Source organism: Coenobita brevimanus, chromosome 43, assembly GCF_032717465.1.
Source record: "Coenobita brevimanus isolate Jiangsu-jjx chromosome 43, ASM3271746v2, whole genome shotgun sequence".
NCBI lineage: Eukaryota > Metazoa > Arthropoda > Malacostraca > Decapoda > Coenobitidae > Coenobita > Coenobita brevimanus.
In genome coordinates, this window is record NC_136996.1 from 17,498,836 (window position 1) to 17,518,590 (window position 19,755).

The 19,755-nt window shown below is 39.8% G+C and overlaps 1 protein-coding gene across 1 annotated transcript in view; it reads right to left on the minus strand.

The window, feature by feature from the left end:
- Nucleotides 1–19,755, minus strand: part of LOC145397848 (uncharacterized) — a 352,766-nt gene that overhangs the window by 168,975 nt on the left and 164,036 nt on the right. Inside the window, exon 5 of the mRNA XM_080270884.1 lies at nt 7,038–7,121. Coding sequence (XP_080127010.1) covers nt 7,038–7,121 — 84 coding nt within the window. The remainder of the gene's footprint in view (nt 1–7,037; nt 7,122–19,755) is intronic.

Consider the following 19,755-nt stretch of genomic DNA (forward strand, 5'->3'; position numbering starts at 1 on the left):
CAAAACGTAAAACTATAATTACATTATGGAAACTGATGTAGCACTGAATCACACAGGCGATACCATATGTGAGTTGTAATATGATTTAGATTTCCTGCTAATATAGATGTAGCTTACTACCTGTCCATTAAACACAACATGCCAAGACACCTTGAAATCAACGAATCTTAAATTTGACTCTGTGTTAACTTCTCTCTGCAAAGGACAATTTGATGCAAGAGTTCAGCCTTTGGTTCTTTTTATTTTGCAACAGAGACTGTGTGATTCTTCCATATAATTATGATCATATGCTGAATTCAGCCAATACTGCTGCAAGTGTTTCAGTGTATTTTACTAATTTTGATGTGGTGACATTCGATCAGCGCAATTATATTACTTATAATATGTACATGTTTATTTGTCATGGGAAGAATCTCGAAATTATGCTATCAAGTGAGGACGCATGTAAAGACATAATACTAGAACCTCTGAACAGCTTACACTAAGTAGAATGATTCCCCACCACTCCCCAAGAGGGATAACAGCACACACACTACCAACTCGACCACTATCAACGTATTATTTAATACCCACAGTCAATATAATAAACTATGAAGACTAGTAAGTTTCTTCTCCACTGAAACTCCCGCCTCCTCACACGAGTTTCAAGGCTGGACACCATTGCCTAATGGAAATCAGCGCATGTATAAGTTCATTTCCTAGCAGACTTTAATTCTCGGAGTATTCAGAGAATCATTTTCCCCTCTACTTGCACACACACACACACACACACACACACACACACACACACACACACACACAAACACACACACACACACACACACACACACAAAGATATGTGTATTTCATTGCACGGTTTATAACTATAATATAAATAATCTTTCCCTTATTAGATGTATCCTACAGCATACTAAAATCGTAATGCACAAAAAAAAGACTAATCAGAAAGAGATGTAACTATATTTGAAAAACCTAAGCACAATAAAACAGTTCACGCACAACAAAATTTTGCCAACAAATACAGAAAAATAAATACAATAACTTTTCATTATCCACAAAAAATATGCAGTTACTACAATAAATTATCACTAATGATGAATGATCTCCTCAACTTGTCTGAACCATTAAAGTTATCAAACAGACGTTTAATGAAATTCTTCTCTCCTGAAGCAAATATTAATATGTCTTTTAAGTGTATTTTTCCTCTACTCCTTCCAGTATAGAGTTAAGGACATTAGAACTGCTCCATTTCCAAACGATAATTAATGATATAATGAAGTGAATACTGATGTCTATTCATGTAGCCTTCTTATTCCAGCAAACTTTCAGAATAATATGTAAGAGTATCATAATATTTCAACAAAACCTTCAGCGATATTATATTCTGGAAAACACATAAATGACAGTTTCTTTCATATTATCATTTTCCTTTCTTTAATCCTTTCAGAATGGTGCCATCTTTTTTATTTGGTATATTTTTATTTCAGCTTAGGGATACTTTTGGAAATGAAGTGTAAAATAAATTTTTCATACGTCATGCAAACTGTTTTTTTTTTCCCTTGACTGCATGACTCTTCTCCCCATCGTCTGCCGTGTGGCTTTTAGAATTTATACTTTTATCTTGCCCATTCTAAATCCATCCATGCTTACTGCGAAAATCTAGCTGTAATAAAAATTAGAATGAATAACCATAACATTTATTTACCTAGTGTCCAGTATCGAAGTAAAAACAAGGAGGGTGGGGATTTGCTCTTGAAAATTAAAGGAGCAACCAAAGATCCATTCAAATGTAGATATCCGGACAGCCTACATTCCAAGATGTCAAGGGATGGTACAAATGACTTAGTTCAGCGTGCAACAGGTACAGGAATGGTTAAAGTGACGTGACACTGTTGTGTCTTTCAAGTTGTGAGCTGGCTAAAAGCTCAGATAGTACATCGTCATTTACCAGTGCAGGCATTTAGGGTTTGATTGTAGATATATCCAGTGATAATGATTATAATTTATTAACCCTTTTCGGCAGTGGATATGTGACGAGGTAAGATGGCGTGTAAAGACTGTGGGGATGTCCGAGTGGTGAGGGTCGGTCAGACCCGACAGTAAAGAGGGGAAAATGTGTTTGACGCACTGGCGTGGATAATAGTGCATATACACTATTCTATATTTGGCTTCTCCTAACTGCTAAATGTTAATACTGTTTTACAAAAATATTAACATAACCATTTTCACAACCAGATAATTTTTTCTCCGACAAGGTGAGTATGTTTTAACCCCGTTTGTTTGTTTGTTAGTTTGTCTGTTAGCATTACTCAAAAACTAAAACAGAGATTTGGACCAAATTTGATGGGTAGATAGCCCATGTCCCAGGGAACACCCGCTTAACTTTTGGTACCAATATCTGTTAGTTTGTTTGTCTGTTAGCAGGATTACTAAAAAACTAACAGAGATTTGGACCAAATTTGGTGGGTAGATAGCCCATGTCCCACAGAACTATCGATTAGCTTTTGGGACCGATCCGGATCGTATTACAGATTCTGGATCCGGAAAATACAGTTTGTGAAACTCTACTTATTGATAAGAAAACCTAACCCATTATGAAGAGTGGTTTGGAAATTACTTTGCCCTTGTTGGAGAGACGCGCTCCACTGAGTGTCCCTCTAGTTATTCATAGGTTTATTTATAATATAAATTCGCAATGATTCGGACATGTGAAACCCTGTCAATGATGCATGCAACCAAATACCATGTACTGAGAACTCATAACATCTACATCATTTTGCCAAACTCTGTCCATGTTGAAATAAGTCTTTAAATACAGATGTAATCAGTAACAGTCATTATGCATTATATTTTTTCTACAACTATAAAATCACTGACACGACTAACAGCATTGTTAAACTTACTGAGTAGGTGACTAACCCAGGCAGTAAGTGATATATGGCACAGTACGGTGCAGTGTCATTACTGATACATGAAAGGCTCTGGACTTAGTCTCAAATGCAGTGATGTACTTTTATATCGAATCTGATGATTAGAGATAACCTTATGAAGTTCCCAGTATCAGTTATTGTCTTCAATCTGAGAAGACCAGATCTTAACGTGTCCATATTTTTTCAGCCAGCACAAGTTCTCTGTCTTGTCGATAATGTCATGACGTCTGTACCTTGAGTTTGAAGGCTAGGGGATGCACACAAAGACAAAATGCAGACTGAGCAAGACAGTTCTTGAGTTAGCTTGTTGCATATATAAGGAACTGAGCGCATCGGATATTTCTTGCATTACAAAGCTGGACAGAAAAGGGATAATAGTGAGTTGTTAAGCTGTTGCTGTATTCAGTAAAGAAGTGCAGTAACCTCTGAAATAGTGACAACAGAGGAAGAGGAATGTACGAGTAGCACTGTGTAATAGCAAGAGGTTGAAATGAGTCAACTGAATAACAGGACCTGATTAAATGCAAAGGTTCTGATTCTATTCTGTTTAGAAGAACCGAGTATGGTGAGCCGCTCTCCACATTTTACAGCTGTACCGCACACACAGGCAAATAAGGCCTCTGTGCAAGGTCAGCAACTGGGCAGGATAAAGTAAAAAAAAAAAAAAAAAGTCGGTCTAGCACACAGTCTCAGGAAAGTAGATTTTGAGAGTTGAGTAATGTGATCTTCTCATGACAGGCCCTAAAAGAGACAAACTCCAGCGATACTGAGAGATGATAAAAGATTAATTGCGGATTATCGTAAGTTAAGGTGTTAGGACTCCATATTATAATTACAAATCATAATAGATAGATAGATAAATAGATAGATAGACAGCTCTATGCGAGCCTGGGAATGGGAAATGATCTTGCAAGTTACACTGAGGAAAAGCTGACGACAGATTACGAAGTAGCCAGTAAGGAGATGATGCAGTTAGTTGTCAGCAATTCACCGGTGAACAAAGCCTTGTTGACCATACACACACATACACACATACTCACACACAGGCTTCTAGAACTTTCCAATCACAAGGAACACACGTGATACGTCTCCTGTTTCACCAGAATTTAGGAAAGAGAAGTCAGAAGGAAGCTAGCCATAGAACAGACAGGTCGCAGGGAGAAGGGCTTAGCAACTTGAGAGAGAGACAGAGAGAGCGAGACAGAGAGATAGCTAGCGGGACTCTATTTTATACTTCGCTCTGTGTGAGATACTTGTTAATATTTCCAAGACAAATAAAAATAGTCCCATACTATTCTTTACCTCTCCTGTCACTACATGACAAATGGGAAAGAAGATTATCCACTTACAAAGCTACTCAAGTATAACAACCGCTCGTCCACAAGTCTAATATATATATAACTCCATTACAAGTAACTACAAAGTCATTTTATGACATAGGGATATTCTTGTGGAAGAGTTTGGCGGGTTGGAAGACTGAAAAACTGAGTTTTCGATTCACTAACGTAAAGGTTTCTCAAACCCCAATCAGACACAACATACAGGTCAGAAAAAAGGTGTCACGTGCCTCATCCCGTGATTGCTGAAGTAACTGCTTGACGAACACTATGAGAAGTGGAGTAGAAAAGTGAAGGGAGGAGTCATCAGTGTATGACTGGATACAATTAAATGTAGAGCTCAGGTCACTGACGAATAAGAAGAGAGTGAAAGACCGAAACCTCGAGGAACACCAACAGCAATAATAACTTTAGAGAAAGAACAGTGGGTGTATACATTAGCTATAAAACAACCAGAGAGGAAATTAGAGTTTTGTAGAAGGATAGAGAGTGCAAGGAATGAGTTTGAAAATTTATTATATTTGCCCCCCTTTCGAAACTCTGTGACTCGTTTTGTGCAGTGTCATATATTTCGCAGAAGTCTCAAAAGGAGGATGAACAAGAATTAGAAAAGAATGTGAGGAAATCACCAGTGGAGTGTTCATATAGAACTCATACTGATGATTAGAAAGAAGGCTATTACGAGTCAGGTGCTTTATTGTCCATACTCCCGTTGGTTGACGAGGTGCCCTAGCACCTCTTTCTTACTGGTGTATTTCTGCATGGCACTATAATACTCCCAAGTATGTAACTTATGAATATTATGCCAGTATTACAAAGATATAACAACCATGCAGCAAAATACAAAGGTGGGTAAACATACGCTCTACTCTAAGCAGTAGAAGCACCTTACCAAATCAGTTCTTCTTGACAGTTGTATTTTTCAGATTATTTTTGGGGTGGTAAATGAATGTATATTGTTAAATATGCTTCCTCGCTAGTTTTAGCTGCGTTCCGCATTGCCAACTATTGTATAATTCCACAGCATAATGCCGAAAGCGACTGTTCTTCTTGGCATCGCGTCCCGGGCGCCTTTTACTGGGCTACTCCATCACGATTGATGACAAATGCGGATTTCCATCTCTTACACGAAAGGAAGATATCCTAAGCTAACGAAATATACAGGTATTCTAATCTAGCCTCACATAGCATAATCTATCCACATATGACCTAATCCTCCATAGACCATCACCTAACAATTCTAATCCACTGGAACATAAACTACCCTACACTAAGAATACTTAACTTTCCCAACCTCCAGTTGGGAAATGGGAAACTAAATCTACTCCACAAAATAATCATCAGTAAAGCAAAAGATACATGGATAATAACAAGAAGAGAATATCAACCGTAAAACAAAATCAACAGCAAAAAATCAATTACTGTACGTCCATAAAAGAAATAAAAAGGAAAACAAATCTTTATGACTTATGGTACATTCGAGTATGGTTGATTAAGTTTCATCAATTAAGCCGGAAACAAACAATTGTAGGTAAGACTTAAGGAACAGGAGGACAGGGGTGGGGCGGGGGAGGAATTCAGCAGGGAAAGGCCATTTACCACCCAGGAAATGGACAGAAAAGTACAGAAAACAAACAGGAAGAGTACGAATGAAAATGACAAGGTTTTCTGCCGCTTAACCCCTTACCCATGGGGATGGTTGGACCTCGCCGTGCCTCTCCCGCAGGGATAGCAGGCAATCTAGACAATACATGATAAATTAGCTACTTCCAGGTCAGTGGAATTATCACTTAGCCTTTTCCCTATTTTTATATATTTTTTTGTTTGAGAATAGGTCATAAGGGACATTTCAATGGGTAATGAATAGGGAAAATTAGTGACTAAGTGCATGTGGGGTGTTTCCAAGTGATAAATTAGCAACTTCATGGCCAATGGCAGTATCAATTAGCCTTTTCCCTTATATATATATATATATATATATATATATATATATATATATATATATATATATATACAGTATATATATATATATATATATATATATATATATATATATATATACATATATATATATATATATATATATATATATATATATATATATATATATATTGTATATTTAGTATGGGAATAGGGCATAGGGCACATTTCAATGGAAAAAGTGAATGGAAAAAAAACGGCTGGGAGCTGCGTTGCGCGGCCAGGCTGTAGCTAGGTGGGAGAGGGGGTAATGGAGGGGAGGTGGGGAGGTGAGGCAAACACAGAAAAATGGCTAAATTGGTAACACTGGATGCGAGTACTAGCGGTAATAGCAGCGCTGCTTATAGATGCACACTGGCAGTACTGATAGATGATACGAGATTGCACTTGAAAGCCCTGGCGATTTTAAAAATCTCTGGATCACAGAAGTGACGGCCCGCGGTATGGTACTTATGCAACGAGTGTCACTGTAGTGACAGTTCATGGGTAAGGGGTTAATGTAAAGCATACATTAACCAAAAGGTGTAACAGGGAAATAAATGAGAAGTAACGAGAGCTAGAAAACCTACTAGGGGCTATAATAATAATAGTAATAGTAGTAGTAGTGGTTGCAACCCCAGGCTCACTTGAATGTAAACCCAGTGGACTGTAGGGGTACAGGGAGGCGACTGAGGGACGTATGTATAACCTGGCTGGCTCCACCGCCCTATCACAGTAGTGGCACCATTTGAAGTCGTCCCTCTCCAGCATGAAATGCAACAAAATATGGCTTACGGTCCTGCGTACTCACTTGCTCCCCTGGAACGTGTAATGAGAGTCCAGTGTGACCCTGATGCACAGCGTTCCCATACGGCGACACCCACTCTGACCCAACCTGTTGAGCCAGGGAACAGATAAAGATTAAAAATGTTGTTCTAAAATTGATCTACCTATCTACTAATAGCCAATCTACTTTATTCTGGAGGGGGTGGCCTGACACAGCATGCTTCCCTGTCACCCTTTCCTCCGCATTAGACTTCCCTCTCTCCAGCTCAGACTACCTTCATTCAGCGATCAAGTCTTAATCAGTTAAAGTGTGTGCTACTACACTGAATGACTAAGTCTTACCCTAAAACTCCTCATTTTGCTGATCGTGACAGTAGCAAGGAGTTTCCCCTTCATATTTCAGATGAATAGTAGATGGATATATTTGTTGAATCCACAACATTTTGATTAATTTTCTTGTAACAGTTTGTAGCAGAAAACAGATTCGGAGCAATGTCAACTTGTAGGGGCAACAGTGTAGAACATATATTGAATAATGAGAAGTGTATCACCTTTTTATTAATGCTGCTGCATTCAGTTAACTTGCCCTTTTTTCGTTCTTCTATTAATGAGAAATTATAATCGGCCAATGGCTCGTCGGATGCCTAATTAAAAAATTTACCAGGAATTGCCAGTACTAAAAACATCCAATATTCTCTCTCTCACTACATGTCTTCACCTAAAACTCCCTCGTTTGATCTGCTGGGTCACCTTTCCTTCTAGTAATGATCTTTCTCGTCTCATTTTCCTATCACTCACCTTTCATTAAATCATCCTGTATAAGTTGCACTGCAGTTAAATACCCCTCAGTTTGTCTCGTTCAGTTTCCATTATAACATTTATGTCACCTATATTCAAATACCAACAAATCTGTTACTTAAACTTTCATCATGCATGTTATTTCTCCTCACTGCTCACTGCAAATACTGTACTTGCGAATTTTCTTCATTTTCTAACCTTTTTCTGGCAATATACGTTGTTGCAGCAATGCAGAAACTGGATTAAGGAAGAGCAAAAGGTGGAGAACTAGAAACAGAGTGGCCAGAATAATGACCATTAAATCTATTCACGAATAATTCCAGTCATTGATATTCTCCTTTCTACTTCAAAGGCCAAATATTTAAAACTTGGCATGATCATGCATAAAAACAGAGAACACCCTACCGACCACATTCTTTTAACTTTAACTGGGCCTAAAAATGAAATCTCTCCGTCTGGAATTCTGAATTATAAGGTAATACTAGGACATAATGCCAGGAGGAGTAGACTGCAACACAAGTCGAGCAGGGCAGTACTCCTAAGGTGGATGGAAAGCTGATGACAGGAAGAGTTGGAGCTCCCGTTTCATCAGCCCCAGGACTAGTTCCTGACCATCCCCCTTTGTTGAACTTTTTCAGTGTTTCAGTAAACAAGTTTCACTAACTGTCAACACCATTCTACATGCACAGTAAACACTATGCTTTCTTAAAAAAAAAAAAAAAAAAAAAAAAAAGGTGAGGGGGGCACGCAACAACCAGGACTCGAAGTCCCCGAGGGGGGGGGGGCATTAATGCCCCCTGTCCCGGTGATGACTCAACGAGATGCTGGATCCACTGTCTGACTCACATCTTCATTTCTGCAACATTCACGGCCTTTCCTCCAACTCCTCTCTGTCGAGCACCACCTCTCCTTCTTCTCTAAACCTCACCTTCTTTTCCTGACAGAGACTCAGCTGTCTGAGGCAACTGACAGCAAACCCTTTTCTGTTTCCTCCTACTTTCTTTACACTCAATTCAAAGCCAGAGGTGACTGTTGTGTATATGTATGCAACGACTTATCCTGCTCTCGTGCTCCTGAACATGATTCTTCTGAATTTTCTTCTCTCTGGCTTCGGCTTTCCTGTCATTCTCTGACTAAATATATCTACACTGTTTACTTATCCTTTACTTCTACTGACTATGAAAAATTCTTCGACTATCTTACTTCTATGATGGGACACATTCTATCCATTTCTCCACTCTCTGAAATATCCATTCAAGGAATTTCAATGTTCACCACCACCTTTGGTTCTTCTCTCCTTTCACTGATCCACCTGGTGAACAAGCCTTCATATTTTCTATCCTTAATAACCTAACGCAGCTTGTACAGCACCCTACCCGTATCCATGACCGCCTTGGAGACAGCTCCAACATACAGTGTTTGACCTCTTCCTTACAACTAATCCTTCTGCTTACACTGTTAATCTTTCCTCCCCGTTGGGCTCCTCCAGTCACAACCTTATTACCTTGACCTGTCCTATCACTCCGGTACGGCCTGCGGACCCTCCAAAGAAACGTTGACTGTGACACTTTGGAGCTGCACACTGGGGGGCCCTCAGCCAGTACGCCTTTGATTTTCCCTGAAATGATTATTGCTTCCATGGCCGAGAGCCATCTGAGTGTGCTATGTGCATTACGGAGGTTATTCTCTCGAGCATGGAAGCATACACTCCCTTCTCATATCCTTTGACTACTTCAAGAAAGCCTTGGTTTAAACACACTTGTTCTAATGTTGTCCACAACAAGGAGAAGGCCTATAAAAGGTACCAGACCAACCCACCCCTGAATCACATCTTGTTTATGTTTCTGGCCGGAATTGTGTTAAGTCTGTTCTTCACTCTGCTAAACATAATTTCATCCATACTAAATGCTCTCAACTCTCCAACTCGATTTCTTCCCGTTCCTTGTGGCATCTTGCCAAAAACCTTTCCAACAACTTTACCTCATCATCCTTCCCTCATCTTTTCTATTCTGATGGCTCTGTAGCTATTTCCTTTATTGATAAAGCAGATCTCTTCTCTCAGACTTTCTCCTCCAATTCTACCTTAGATGATTCTGGTGCTGTTCCTCCATCACTTCACCCCTCTGACTTCCTCATGTCTGACATTAAAATTTCTTCAACTGATGTATTTTCTGCCATCACTGGCCCTAATACTAACAAGGCATATGGACTTGATGGAGTCCCTCCTGTTGTTCTCAAGAACTGTGCTTCTGAGCTTACACCCTGCCTAGGCAAACTCTTTCACCTTAGTCGTTCAACTTGTACCTTTCCTTCTTGCTGGAAGTTTGCTCTCATTCAGCCAGTCTCAAAGAAAGGTGACCATTCCCATCCCTCTAACTATCGTCCAACTGCTTTAACATCCTGTGTCTCAAAAGTTTTTGAGTCAATTCTTAACAGAAATATTTTAAAGCATCTTTCCTATCACAACCTTCTTTCTGATTGTTGGTATGGGTTTCGTCAGGGACGCTCCACTGGCGATCTTCTTACCTACCTTTCAGACTCCTGGTCATCCTCCTTTCGGGACTTTGGCGAAAGCTTTGCCATTGCACTTGACATCTCAAAGGCTTTCGATCGAGTCTGGAATAAATCTTCATTTTCCAAACTGCTCTCTTATGGTTTCTATCTTTCTATCTGTGCCTTCATCTATAGCTTCCTTTCTGGTCGTTCTATAGTTGCTGTTGTAGACGGCCATCGTTCTTCTCCTAGATCTATCAACAGTGGTGTTCCTCAGGGCTCTGTCCTATCACCAACTCTCTTCCTTTTTTTCATCAGTGACCTTCTAAGCTGTACATCTAACACTATCCTCTCGTACGCTGATGATTCCATCCTCCACGTTTCCATTCGGTTCCTGCAATGTCCATCTTAGCAGTTACTTCAACAGGCAAGGGATGAGGCTATGGCACACCTGATGACTGACTTGGTTCTTATCTCTGTGATAAAAATAATAGTGTTGTTTTTAATGCATCAAAGACTCAGTTCTTACACCTATCAACTTGACAAAATCTTCCACAGGATTACCCACTAATGTTTAATAATATCCAGCTTAATCCTGCATCATCCTTGAACATGCTTGCGGTTTCATTCACTCGGAACTTATCTTGTAAAGATCATATTGCATCTCTTGTAAAATCTGCTTCCTTCTTTACCCCTGTGCAGTTGTTGACCTTATACACGGGTTTTATTCGCCCCTGTGTAGAGTGCAACTCTCATGTGTGGGGAGGCTCCCCACGTACAGCTCTTTTCATTAGGGTGAAGTCAAGGGCTTTTTGTCTCATTAACTCTCCTCCTCTTACTGGCTCCCTTCAACCTCTGCGTCTTCGCTGCACCGTTGCATCTTTATCTCTTTTCTATCGCTGCTTTAATGGTCAGTGCACCTCAGAACTGTCTGCTTGCATCCCTCCACCTTTACATTGGGTGCATAGCACCCACTGGCAACAACCTTCCATCCTTTTTCTGTCCAGCTCTCTAATGCAAGAGTTAACCGTTACTCCCAGTCCTTCATATATGCAACAAGTCAACTTTGGAACTGTCTCCCTCTGTCTGTATTTCCTACTTCCTATGATGTCAGTCTTTCAAATGCAGTGTGTCCAGGCATCTAGAAAAGAGCAGATCTTGAATTTGGCTCTCTTTTGTATTGTTTTTGTTTTTTCTTGGAAGGAATGGTTTGCGGGTTTCTGGCCTTTGGTTCCTTCTCTCTTGCATGAAAAAAATGTCATGAAGAAGTACCATTGAAAATAATACAGACCCGCATCATTGCCCGTTTCTGGGAAAGAGCTACATGAAATAAACTGCAGAGTAGGAAAAAATACTTGGCCAAATTAAGGTGAAAGAGCTGTACCAGGTTTGATAAAGGATGCAACCTTTGTCATGCACTTCTTTGTGCATACTTTATTCGTTTACTTCTATTTTTCGTCAGTTATTTTGCTTCCCCACCTTTCATAACGCCACTTCTTCACACACTCACATATCTTATCCATCCATCAACCTGTGGACCACTGATGCCTTCTCCTGCCCTTAAATTTGCTCATGTATACCCTTTCCACCACCATATTCACATTCATTGTTTGACCATTCTCTCTCTCTCTCTCTCTCTCTCTCTCTCTCTCTCTCTCTCTCTCTCTCTCCGGTATTATTGTCCAGTTAGTGACAAATGAAGGTGTGTGACGTTACCTGTCAGTGTGCAAGACTGCCGGGGTTCAGGGAGTAGCGTGAGTAGTCCATGTGGTGAGGTTATTAAAACTTCCCACATCCCAGGGGGAAGTTTGATTATGCTTGTCAATATTATTATTATTTTTACTAATATTAAAACTGCAATAACTCAAAGGCTATTTGGCCCAGAGCCTTTAAACCTAATCATCTTAGATGGACAGTTGTCCGCTTCTTTTGGCCAAATATCGTGGCAATCCATCAACCAGATCTCTGGATATTATCCGGAACACAGAAAGTGATTCAGCCACGCCATCTCAAGAAATGCTCAAGCTAGTAAGCTGAAATTTTACTGATAAATCTTTAAGGTGGGCTACGTGGGGAAAACAGTATGGCTCTAATTGGTTATGATTCTCTTAGATTGCCTGAGGTCAAAATTTGTGACTTTTCCGGATATTCTGGATGTCACCTAATTTTCCACGAAGGACTAAAGCTATAGTGACCAAACCCGGTAGACTTATATACTGTGATGACCTAGGCGACATGCACAAGATCAGTGACCTTGACCTTAAAGTTCCTTAATGGCTTGGCTTCTAGTAGGCAATGGCTGTGGGAAGTTTTTCTTCATCAAAATTGTCACTGGAATTTTTTATGACATTCTAGTTGTTTAAATCAATATTATTATTATACACCCATATTTTTAAATAGTGATATTTCAAAGGCTAATTGGGTTAGAGCTTTCGAACTTGGTCAACTTCTTCGGAAAGCTGTCTGCTTCTTTTGCCCAAATATGGTGGCAGTCCATCAACCAGATCACCGGATATTATCGAGAACAAAATCGAGTCAGCAACACTATCTCAAGAATTGCTTAAGCCAGGAAATCGAAATTTTACTATAAGTTAACCTTAAGGAGGATGCTGTGTGGAAAAGGGTATGGTTCCAGTCAATTGATTATTCTATGAGATCGCCTGGGGTAAAAAATTTATACTATTCCAGATATCCTGGAAGTCATCTAATATTCCATGAAGGATTTAAATTAGGTCAACCAAACTTGGTGGAGTTAAACTGTAGACTGTGATAACCAATGGTGATATGTCCAAGATCACTGTTCTTGATCTTAAGGTCCCTTTACAGCTCAGCTTGTAGTAGGCAATGGCCATGTGAATTTTTTTAATCAAAATTTTCCTTGAACAGTTTTATGTTGTTCAAGTTGACGCATTCCACATCCCTGTGGGAAACTTTATTATTCTTGTCAGTATTATTATTATTCATATTTATATTAAAATTGCGATATTTCAAAGGCTAAATGGCCTACAGCCTTAAAACATGGTCAACTTAATCGGACAGCACTCTTCTTCTTTGGGCCAGATATGGTGGTAATCCAGAACACAGAAAAGTGAGTCAGCCCAACAATCCCAAGAAAGCCTTAAGCTAAGAAGTTGAAATTTTACTACAGTACACCCTTAAGGTGAACACAGCGCAGAAAGGAGTGTGGTTCCACTTGGTTGATTATTCTCTGAGATCGCCTGCAGTAGGTGTTTCGGAATTTTTCGGACAATGCAGATGTCAACTATTTCTCCATCAAGGACTAAAGCCAGAGTGACCAAATTAGGTGGACTTGTAGACTGATGATCTAAGGCAGTGGTTCCCAATCTTGTTATGCTGATAATACACAGCTTTTTTTCTGGATAATTATGAAAGAACTACCATGATTTTGGAAATTATGACACAGTCCAATTAGTAAGACCTATTTTAAAGTCCAGAAAATCTTTAAATTACTTGCACCAAAGATTTATAAATAAAACTTGTACCTTTCCTTCTTGCGGGAAGTTTGCTCTCATTCAGCCAGTCCCAAAGAAGGATGACCATTCCCAACCCTCTAACTATCGCCCAATTGCTTTAAAATCCTGTATCTCAAAAGTTTTTGAGTCTATTCGTAATAGAAAAATTTTAAAGCATCTTTCCTATCACAACCTTCTTTCTGATCATCAGTATGGGTTCCGTCAGGGACGCTCCACAGGCGATCTTCTCACCTACCTTTCAGACTCCTGGTCATCCTCCTTTCGAGATTTTGGCGAAAGCTTTGCCATTGCAGTTGACATCTCAAAGGCTTTCGATCGAGTCTGGCATAAATCTTTAATTTCCAAACTGCCCTCTTATGGTTTCTATCCTTCTTTCTGTGCCTTCATCTCAAGCTTCCTTTCTGGTCGTTCTATAGCCACTGTTGTAGACGGCTATCGTTCTTCTCCTGGATCTATTAACAGTGGTGTTCCTCAGTGCTCTATCCTATCACCAACTCTCTTCCTTTTATTCATCAATGACCTTCTAAGCTGTACATCTAATCCTATCCACTCATATGCCGATGACTCCACCCTTCACCTTTCCATTCGATTCCCACAAAGTCCATCTCAGCAGTTACTTCAACAGGCAAGGGATGAGGCTATGGCACACCTAATGTCTGACTTGGCTCGTATCTCTGACTGGGGTAAAAATAATCTGGTTGTTTTTAATGCATCAAAGACTCAGTTTTTGCACCTATCAACCCGACAAAATCTTCCACAGGTATACCCACTTATGTTTAATAATACTCAACTTAATCCTGCATCATCCTTGAACATGCTTGGGGTTTCATTTGCTCGGGACTTGTCTTGGAAAGATCATATTACATCTTTTGTAAAATCTGCTTCCAAGCGATTGGATGTGCTAAGCCGACTCTGTTCCTTCTTTGCCCCTGCACAATTCCTGACTCTATACAGGGGTTTTATCCACCCATGTGTGGAGTACAACTCTCATGTGTGGGGAGGCTCCCCACATACAGCTCTTCTCAATAGGGTGGAGTCAAAGGCTTTTCGTCTCATTAACTCTCCCCCTATTACTGACTCCCTTCAACCTCTGTCTCTTCGCCGCAATGTTGCATCTTTATCTCTTTTACATCGCTACTTCAATGGTCACTGTTCCTCTGAACTGTCTGCATGAATTCCTCCACTTCTATGACGGGCGCGTAGCACCCGTCTAGCAGCAAACTCTCACCCCTTTTCTGTCCAACTCTCTAATGCAAGAGTTAACTGTTACTCCAAGTCCTTCATTTATGCAACTGGTCAACTCTGGAACTGTCTCCCTCTGTCTGTATTTCCTGCTTCCTATGATCTCCAGTCTTTCAAACGCAGTGTGTCCAGGCATCTCGAAATGAATGGATCTTGAATTTGGCTCTCTCTTGTATTTTGTTTTTCTCTTGGAAGGAACAGTTTTGCGGGCTCATGGCCTTTGGTTCCTTCTTCCTCACAAAAAAAAAATTACCAAACTCGCACGTTATACATATAGGTACATAATAACATACTCAGTAACAGTTTGTCTCTTCAGATAATATTACTAAAAACATTGAATGTGTTTTAATACTGAATATCAAACTAAAACTAATTAATCCTTGTATGGAAACATTTCCAAATAAATGTTAAAATTCCGCAAATGACCTGTTATACTACCTGTGAGAAAATACTGAAAAGTAAAATAACCTGCAATTAGAAAGACAGACCACAACATCTTTAAATTTCACAAATAAATCTTGTACAACTCGGATATTTATACGGAAGATATTAACATTTACCAAACTTGCACATTATAGGTATATAATGGCATACACAGCAATAGTTTGCCTCTTAACATAATATTACTAAATATAGGGAACTTTCGGTAGTCCGGCATCCAATGGTTCGGAATTTTTTGCCCAGGGTCATCTTTAGTTTTTTTGGGTAAAAAATCAAGAAAAATCGGAAAAAAATCGAAAAAGATCGAAATATAGCCAAAAGCACTGTGCCGAACTATCCAATTCTGCACCTACGCTGACATTCATGTTTGTCCATAGTGTACTTTATTTTTATGGGTGTGTTTTGAACATTTTCAGGTACCTGTCCGAGAGTCCGGAAAATCTGATAATCTGGAAGGTATGTGAGATACTGCATTCTGGATTAAAGGACTTTTACTGTACACTGAATGTGTTTTAATACTGAATAACAAACTAAAAATAATTAATCCTTGTATGGAAACATTTCCCAGTAAATTTCATTTTTTTGCAAAAAAAAAAATATATATATATACTATCTATAAGAAAATACTGAAAAGTAAAATACCTTGCACAAAAGATCCATGCACAAAATTAATGTAACTTCATACTGTTCATGAAAGAAAATGTTGACTTACAAACATAGGTGGTTCTAAATAAACACAGCACTTTTAAAGCTTCAGCACGAATGACAGGAAATCACATTGTATCTGAAGTTTTCCAGAAATTTTCACAACTAAATCTTTAGTGTAAAAGTTTTTGTGATGAAGATGACTGGATTTCACACAAATCCATTTCAGCAGCTGAAGGGTCTTGTTGAGAGAACACAATTTTCATTTTCTTTTTATCAAAATACATTGACATCGAATATAGTTGAAATCTGTCAGCATGAACCTCCAAGTTTTGAAACATCTCAAATTCCTGACTGAGATTCATTATACTGCTTCTTACATAATTTGGGCATGTACACTGACTGTCACTGTGCTCTTGCAGTGTTTCCTTAAGGTTAGGAAAGTGATGAACCAAGCCCTAAGCCAGCTGTTCAGAGAATAATAACAGCTTACTTTGAGAAGCAGAAATTGTGTCAAACAGATCAATTATTACCTTATTTATCCCTTGTAATTCTAAATTCAACTTGTTTAATATGGTCAGCAAGTCTACAGCAAACACAAATGAGAGCTTGAAGTCATTAATGTATATTTCAGGAAACTTCCCAGGATATTTCTCATAAAACAAAGGGCTTCATTTTGTTAAACACCTACCACGCTTGGGAAAAAGCTTATCCTTGGCTCAGCTAGCGAACATCGTTATGCATTATCAGTTCATTATGAGGACTTTCCATTTCTTGAAGAAACATTTTCAATAGCCTCTTCCTCTGTGATTTGGAAAGTGGAAAATTTATAAGTTTAACAATGACTGAAATTACATAACTGACTGCTTCAATTTGGGTTCGGCTGCAAAGATCCTCAACATGAGTAAAGCAGTGGTAATGAATTATAGCCAGTAGCAACTGTGAAAAAAAAAAAAATCAAGCCTTTCTGCCTTCTGACCACAGCTGGAGCTCCATCCGCAGCAACTGATAGTAATTTGTTGACATTAATTTTTTTTTTCTTATGTGTCCGACTCTGGGCATAGGTTTCAAAGCCTGCTCCCAAGGCCCAGTAGTCCTCCTACATACCATACACCTCTACATGTCACCATTTCGGCGCTAACACCTACCGCCCATATTGAATACATGCTAGGGCTGCCTCATACAGGACCGGTGTATTGGTATTAGCGGGGGTATTGTTACAACATGCTGACGTGTCTTCTGGTAGATCAGTAAAGTCTGTCTTTAGTAAATCCAAATCCTTAATCTGTTCCCTGCCCCAGCGGGGATTTGAACCTGGGTCCGGTAGGAGTGCAGGCCATCTCTCTACTAAATGTCATTAATGCATTAATAATTTCTTCACCAGTTGTTCTCTCAAGTAAAGGTAAAACAGCCAAAAACTCCTCAATAACACAACCATCATCATTAACAAGCCTAATATAGCAAAGAAGTTGAGCAACACCTCCAATATCAGTGGATTTATCAACTGCAAGTGTTATAAAACGGCATGAAGCCATTTTGAAAAGCAAATTTGACTTTATTTCCATAGAAATATCTTCAACACGCCTACTTACAGTATTATTACTCAGAGCTATGGACACATGACAATATTGTGATACCAACTCTAACGTACGGAAGTGAAGCTTGGACGTTGTTGGAAGGACACAAGTCAAGAGTGAGAACAGTGGAAATGAGTTATTTAAGAGGAGCCTGTGGAGACACATGGAGAGACAGGCTGACGAATGAGGATATAAAGGAGCGTTGTGGTGTGGATGTGGATGTGATAGGAAGCGTTATGAGGAACACACTGAGGTGGTTTGGCCATGTGGAGAGGATGGAGGGTGAAAGACTGACGAAGAGAGTGTATGTGAGTGAGGTGGAGGGGGGAAGAGGGAGGGGGAGGCCGAGGATGAGATGGAGGGATGGGGTGGAGAGGTATATGAGAGAGGGGGGTGTAAGTTGGGAGCAGGGCAGTGAGATGGCGGGGGACAGGGCGACTTGGAGGCGAATTGTTTGTGGCCACCCCAAACGGGATTGAGGCGTCTGGCAATGGACACATGTGTTTTCTTAAATTTATCAGGCAAAGACTCAGTTTGTCTTTCTACAGCAGAAATAATTCATTTCTTGAAAATTTCTCCATCAGAATATGGTTCTGAATGCTTAGCTAGAATATGAGATACCTCATAAGAAATAAAAGTAGCTACTTTATTTTCTTCAGCGTGTTTAGTTGTGATCATTGTCTAGCTCTTCTTTAGATTTTTTTTTCCAAGTCACGTAATCTGACTGAACGTGCTGGAGGGTACTGTTCACTGCATGATGAATGGTTTGTGTTGAAATGTTGTTCACAGTTACTTCGCCGGAAACCTGCTAAGTGACTATTACATGGTAAGCATAGTACACCACTCTCGTCATGATTTTCTACAACAAAATAATCAGTATCCCAGTCATTTTGAAAATCATGCTGCTTTCTTTTATGACTTGTTCTTCACATGAAAGCTGCACTGATTGTGATGTAGGAGGCTCACTGTCCTCAGTTCGCAGTCTTTTCCGTATCTTCTTCATAGAAGTAGAAGCAGCAAATTTATAATATAAGGCAGCTGGGATATTAGTATGAGAACTGGATCTCACAGGGGTAGCAGATGTAGTAGAAGAGCAAGTGGCAAGATTGCTGGATACAGGGTCAGATTGTGCCTCCACGGTGTACATCATGGGAAGGAATGCAACAGACAGTGCATAGGAGACAGGCTTTGGAATCACATGTAACTCCTTCACCTTCTTCGTAGCATCGTATTAAGATACACTCACCGTTGCCTTCACTGTGCAGACCTTCTTCTCCTCCTTCCACTTGGAAAAGTCTCTCGAGGAAGTGGGATGAGCACCCTTGCAATGAACACAACATTCAGTCAGGAATGTACAGTGGTCAGAAGAATGACCCACAGCCATGCACTTGCCACACACTAAGTTAGTAGCCCGGCAGGTTATTTCATGATGCCCATAGATTTGACATTTTGAGCAACGAAAAGGGTTTGGGATGTACGATTGGACGCTAACAATTTCAAAACCAACCTTGACACTGGAAGGTAGAGAAACTTTGCCAAAAGTCAAGATAACGGTTGCGGTCTTCGTCCTCATGCCCTCCGAGAACCTGATAATGAAATGAGCATCTATTACATCTTGTTGAGCAAGTTCATGTACAAAACTGTTCTCCTCTATAACTGTGAGATCACTACAACTGAAAATACTCTTCCAGCAGTTCATGGAATGTGGGATTTTCGGCTCGACATGATAACAATGGAACTTGTGCAGTTTTAGCAAATCCTTAACCAGGGCTAGACTGCCTGTTTTTTCTAGAAGATCCTCACTAGCAAGTTTTTTTTCACTTGTTCCACCTCACCAGCACAGCCATTCGCTACTTTTTTCATGATGAAAGGATTGAGGCTAGACAGGGAAGTAGAACCAACTGCATGAATTAGAATAAAAGATGCATCTGTTACATTTATGTGTATCAGGTTTCGCGTCAGGGGCTGGTCAGTCTGGGGGCAGTCAGTCGGTCGATCCGTTGAATCGTCAGGACCCTCCCCATTCCCTGAAGGGGGGTGGGAGACAGCAGGG